General features: G+C 36.4%; 1 protein-coding gene across 1 annotated transcript; it reads left to right on the forward strand.

Moving 5' to 3' along the window:
- The first annotated feature begins 1,273 nt into the window (after positions 1-1,273).
- On the forward strand, positions 1,274-2,989 carry LOC127794838 (pseudo histidine-containing phosphotransfer protein 2-like). The gene is made up of 6 exons (XM_052326093.1): positions 1,274-1,321; positions 1,748-1,878; positions 2,015-2,083; positions 2,197-2,268; positions 2,644-2,716; positions 2,859-2,989. Exons 1-6 carry the CDS (start codon positions 1,274-1,276, stop codon positions 2,910-2,912), a joined length of 447 nt encoding a protein of 148 aa, XP_052182053.1. The 3' UTR covers positions 2,913-2,989.
- Positions 2,990-6,408: the final 3,419 nt, after the last annotated feature.

The following is a 6,408-nucleotide window of genomic DNA, read 5'->3' on the forward strand; positions in this document are numbered from 1 at the left end:
TTATCATACAAGTACTAGTAAAGTGGTTCAACCTTCACCCCAATAATAATACTTGGGAGTATCTACTTGATCTACTCAGGCAATTCTCGCAAGCTGCCAACCAATTTAGTATTTCTCGAGGGTAAGAAAATTTTCAAGCAGGGGGGAATTTGTCATGTTCTAACAGTTGGGATGACTTACACGTGAGGGTAGTTATAGATGATGTGACTTGTACCTAGAGAAAGCTATATACATTTGTACTCTTTTTGATTTTGACAAGATTTTAGGCATGGGGATTTAGCATATAAGGGATTGATCCTATCCACCTAGAGGTATATGGAAATTTAATTGAAATTTGTCTGAATTCTCCCTCACAATTTCTCTCTCTCTCTCTCTCTCTTCATTTCCTCTTTATTTCTCTCCATTCTCCTATGAAAATCTCTCGTATCAACATTTGATTAGTGAGAATTTAGTATCAGATAAGAGATATGTCACATAGAACCGTATTAGAAAGTGAAATTAATTTGCAAGAGATATAGTGAATAAATAATTATCATTTACATTAATTTTATGAAAAAAGTGTCCTCAGAATAATATGGTTGTGGTATTTTATTTTCATTTATGGTTTTTTACAATGAAATAAATAAAATTAAAGCATATCACTTTAATTGAACCAAATATAGAAAAATTTTGTAATACTTTCAGATTTTGTGAATTAACTCATCATTCCATTTATTTATTAATAATCATATATTAAAAAGACACCCAATTCAGATATATATAAATTTATCAAAATGTTAGACCAAATATATATACAATTTTGAGCTGTCACTATATGTATCCCAATTAATTAAACTTCAAGTTGAAAAATAACTGGAAAAAATGAATAAAATCCACATGAATATATTGAGGACATTAAAATATTGGTGTAGAAAAATCTGATATTATGTATATACTTTCTCAGCAGAATCAAAATGTCATTCCTCCACTAAACCTGATTGCATGCTTGGATATATGGAAAAATCTTTGGTGCATGTGTGCTCTCTGACGGCTTTGGCTTAGTGGGAATTTATTTTTTATTTTCCTCCTCATGCTTCAATAGTTTTCAGTACATTAATTTCCTCTCCTTTTTAGTTCACTTCCAGTTCCCTCGTTCTTCCCTACTATATAAACCCCTCCTTGCCCACCCATACATTATTGCATTCTCAGCTAAACTTCAATTTCTCAGCTGTTCCATTCAGATCTCTCTCTCTCTCCATCTCTCTATATCTCTGTCCTTGCTTTTACTTATTCAATGGAGAGGAGCCAACTTGTCAACATGAGGCAGGCCCTTTTTGATGAGGTTTTTCTACTATTTTTCTTTGTACCAATGGCTTTAAGCATGTACCTTGTTTGCTAACATGAGAAAACCTAGTTAGCTGAAAACCTTCTGGCTTTGTCATTTCAATTTTCAGGCATTGGTTTTAATATACATAGGAAAATGTTACCTAATGAGTTTGACAGATTTTCTGGAAATATTAACACAATGTTGCCTATGAATTAAATGCATAAATGTATCTAGGTACACTTGTACTTTCATTCATGTATCTTTTCATCTTTTAAAGTTTTGGAAGTAGTTAATTTCTTTAAGGATGCCCACCCATAAACGTACAATTACTGAATTTATTTTCTGAAAGTTAATTAATTTTATTCTAATTAAATAAAAAAGAAAAGAAACTATCCTTTTGCTGCTGGTTACATTAAAGCTGATTATTGGGCTATCGTGTAGGGATTTCTTGGCGAACAGTTTGTTCGGCTGGAGGAACTGCAAGATGATTCTGAACCCAAATTCGTAGAAGAAATGATTACATTGTTCTTCAGTGATTCTGCTCGATTGATTCAGAATATAGAGCAAGCCTTGTAAATATATATATATATATATGTGCTCATTTCATGATATTAATGTTGATATGCATATGTATATCATGGTTTAATTTGCAAGGATGAGGCTGTTGGGAATACTGTTTAATGGTGTTCTACTGTGGGACATTTTCAGGGAGAAAACTCCTATGGACTTCTCTGAGTTGGACAACCTCTTGTCTCAGGTCAATGGACAGTGTTTAAGGTAAAACTCAATTTTAAATTTAACTTACGGAAATCTGTGTATAAATAACAATAGGGTGTTTATATATATATATATATATATATAACATCTCTCTCTCTCTCTCATGGGTGCAGCACTGGAACCAAGAGGGTGCAAAATGAATGCACACAATGCAGGGAGCACTGCAAGGCAGAAGATGAAGAAGGGTAATTAATCATTCTTCACTTTGCCTCTTAATTACCATTACATTCTCAGATTCGGAATGAAATACGCATAGAATTCTAGTGCAAAATAATTGAAATCAAAAGGGCTTGGCGGATCATGTTGAAATAAAAGGGTATTAATCATTCTTCATGTGGCTGTGTAGTTAGTTAGTTAGTTAGGCATGAAATTTTGATGCTTTGGGTGTCAAATAGAGCAAACCTGTAGATGGAGAAACAGACACCTTTGTTTGTTCCACCTATGGATGAAAAGCAACAGAATTCATTAATGAAGTTTAATTATAGAGCATCTTAGCGTCCAAATTTGAAATTATGTATTCTTCTATCTATCTGATGTCATTAATTATTCACACAAGCCAGATGCAGGAGGGCCTTCCAACGGCTCAAGGAAGAACGTGCAACTCTCAAGCACAAGCTTGATGCTTATTTTCAGGTCTTCTCCTTCTATCCCATCCCATCGCATAGTTAACATTATTATATTTGTATGCAACTTTAATTACATATTTTTTGTGTTTAATATATTTGCATGCATCTGTTTATATTTTTTGCTAAATATAGTTAATCTGCTTCTTCAGTTGGCAACACAAATCGGACCTGTGGAGACCGGGAGCCCCTCCAGCTCCAAGTGAGGACTCAACTGAAGCATTGATCAGTTGATGGTTTGGAGAGATCAACGTAATTGTAAGGCTGCACTAGGCTGGGTTTTCATGTTATATGTAAGGTTTGCAGAACATATATATATATATATATATATGAAATTCTATGAATCCATATTGCTGTAGTCTCGCAGGTTTTTCTCCTCAATGAACCCACCCTAATATACCATATTCTTCTTTTTCTTATAAAAAAAATGTTGTTCCTCTCTATCTAAAACTTAAGTAATTACCCTTAATTAATTGTTTCAATCTTAAGGGTAATTACTTATGCCTTGCAGGGGCGGAGCCAATGTAGGCCCAGTGAGGGCCTTGGCCTGCCATTGATTTGGCCTATATTCAAGTCTGGGTATAAAATCTAAAACCCTCCCTCAATCCTTCTCTCGCTCAAGCTCTCGCTACCTGCCCCCCCTGGCCTCTACCCTTCTCTCTCTCTCTCATTCTTGCTAGCTGTCGGCTGCGGGCTTCCTTTCTATCGCTCTCACTCACTCCGGCCTCCGTCCAGCGACTCGGACCATCCAACCATCGCTAAGGTGAGGTCGCTGACTCGCTCCGCTCGTCCTCCCCTCACCTCCTCGATCTACAGTCGCTCTCGCTCGCCTAGCTCACTCCGTCACCGTCAGTCGCTCATGCTTGCTAGTTGCTGCCTTTCTTCGGGCCTTTGGCTCCATCGCTCGCTGGTATCACTACCTCGGCCTCGCCCTCGCCCTCGCTAGCTCGCCCCTCAGGGCTCCGACCCTCCATCGCTGATCGCTTGTTGGAGTTGGACGCTGCCTGCCTCTCCAACTCCAGCTCTCTCTCCCTCTCACTTAATCAGTGAGCAATAATGCCTCACCAATTTTTGTCTCAAAAGAGTATTTTTTTTTCATTTTTAAAGTTAAGGTATTGATTAAATTATGTTAATTTTTTTGTATGTTTATATTATTATATTATTTTAATTTTTCCTTAATAAATTTTGCCCTCACTAAAAAATATTGCTGGCTCCGCCCCTATGCCTTGGGACATTAATTGAATACACATGAATTTATCAGTTTAATAATTTATTGTTATAAATATAATGTCATTCTCGTATTCAAAAAATTATGTTCATGTGATTGAATAGTTATTTGACAAAAATATTATTTAAATATTTAAGTTTGACGTCTTAATTAATGTTACTTTGAATATTTATTTTAATATGACAATAAAAAACAGATGCAAAGTATCGCTATAAATATTAAATTTAAATATCTAAATGATATTTTAAAATTGAAACATTATGGTCCTTCACCTTCTATTATTCAAATTCCTCCGCATTCTCGTCAAGATCATCAAAAGCATCAACCATAATGTCCCTGCTGGTGGAGGCTTTGGATCGTCATCATCATCGCAACATTATGGTCCTACACCTTCTATTATACAACTTCCTCATCCTGGCCAAAATCGTGAACAGCATCAACCCAAGTGTCCTCTGTCCATTGCGACCACCTCCTTTTTCGGTGCCTCAGAATTGAATGAACTTACCACCTGCCTCACCTACAATGTACTACCCTTTGGCCCAGTATTCCCAATTCAATCATTAGTCATTGCAGCCGCTGCAACCGCATCCGCCACCTCCATCACAACCCTATCTCCACGGCCACCTCCTTCAGCTCCAACAGTTGTTCAAAGTAAGGAAAATAAAGTATATGGTGAAAAGGAGACATCCAAGGATGTAATGCTGTCTGGTTTGTGTGAGGGATTCAAATCAAGGTGCATACTCTAAACAACATAAGCCTCCTGCTGCCTCGATGCCACCAATGATATATCATATATCAAATAGGCCTTGTTGGAGAATTGAGACAGAGGAATAGTGAAGGTTCCGGAGGAAAAAAGCGTTTTGAGTCTTTGAGAAACAAAAGCAAGAAGAAAACAAAGGCAACAGGTGAAGGAATCTCAGAATGCATTTCTGCAAAAGAACGAATTGCCTTAAAGGGAAGCGCGAATGTGATAAACAGTAACCAGGGTTGATACTATCCATAATATTATATGTGGTGGTGTTTCTTTCTTTCATATTTTTCATATTTCATTTGTGTTGCATTTCATTTGTATTTTTAGTTAGCTGGTGTTTTAAGTTTTGTTTGACAGTTAGTTATTTGAGGCTTGGTAGTTGGGGTTGGAGGTTATTATTTTTCAGCCTTAGGTGAACAGAGCATTGCTCTGTCTCCTCTGTATATATTTGGCCTTCTTTTGTCTTGGCTGGGGTTTTAAAATGAAAATTCTAGTTCTTTTCTTTCTTTCGTATTCTAACATGGTACCAAAGCGATAGCTTATTGTTGCTTTCTACCTATCGTTGGTTTTCTCCAGTGACGTCGATCTCTAGTGATCAATCAGAGTGGTTAGCGTTCTTTTTTGTTTGGAGACGCTTCTCTTGTTCGTTCTTTTTCTGTTGTTCATAATTGTTCTATGGCAACAATCAGTCCAGATCTATCTTCATCGTCGATCAACAATTTTGCCATCGACAATGGATCGAGTATGTTTTTCTTGCATCACTCAGAAAATCCAACTCTACTTTTGGTCTCTAAGCCTTTAACAGGGGACAACTATGCCTCCTAGAGCCATGTGATGGTAATTGCCCTATTGGTGAAGAACAAATTAGGGTTTATAGATGGTACAATTCAACGCCCTACACCAGGTGATGCCTCTTTACTCAATGCTTGGGTTAGGAATAACAATATTATTATATCGTGGATCCTTAACTCTGTTTCAAAGGACATATTGGTGAGTGTAATTTATTTTGAATTTGCTCAAGACATTTGGATTGATCTCAAGGAGCGATATCAGCAAAGCAACGAGCCACAGATTTTTCAATTGAGGCATGAATCAATGAACCTATTTCAGGTTCCATGTCTGTAAGTGCTTATTTTACAAAACTCAAGACAATATGGGATGAACTTGGTAACTTTAGACCTGTTTGTAGTTGTGGAAATTGTTCTTGTGGTGGTGTTAAGGCTTTGACAAATCATTATCAGATAGAGTATGCGATGTCATTTTTAATGGAATTAAATGAATCTTTTTCTCAAGTAAGAGGTTAATTGTTATTAATGGAAACAAGCTGTTTGCTTTAATATCATAAGAGGAGAATCGAAGGAGTGCAGTAGGACATGTGACTAATTTTGTTTCATTTAATGTCAAGCATGAGTTGAACAAATCTAATCATAATAAGTTTTAGAAGAATGAGAGACTGATGTGCACACACTGTGGATATCATGGTCATACCATAGAAAAATGCTATAAATTACATGATTATCCTCTGGGATATAAGGTGAAACAAAGGTTCCCTAGCCACAATAACACTAATAATGCTCCTAATTAAGTAATTGTTGCTATCGTGGGTTAGGATTCTGAGAGTTCTTTTAGCAGTCAGGTCGTTGGAAATTTTGTGCAAACATTGAACCCTATTTAGTATCAACACTTGCTAAGTATGTTGAATTCCCATTTTGGTGCATCAAAG

Source organism: Diospyros lotus, chromosome 2, assembly GCF_014633365.1.
Source record: "Diospyros lotus cultivar Yz01 chromosome 2, ASM1463336v1, whole genome shotgun sequence".
Taxonomy (NCBI): Eukaryota; Viridiplantae; Streptophyta; class Magnoliopsida; order Ericales; family Ebenaceae; genus Diospyros; species Diospyros lotus.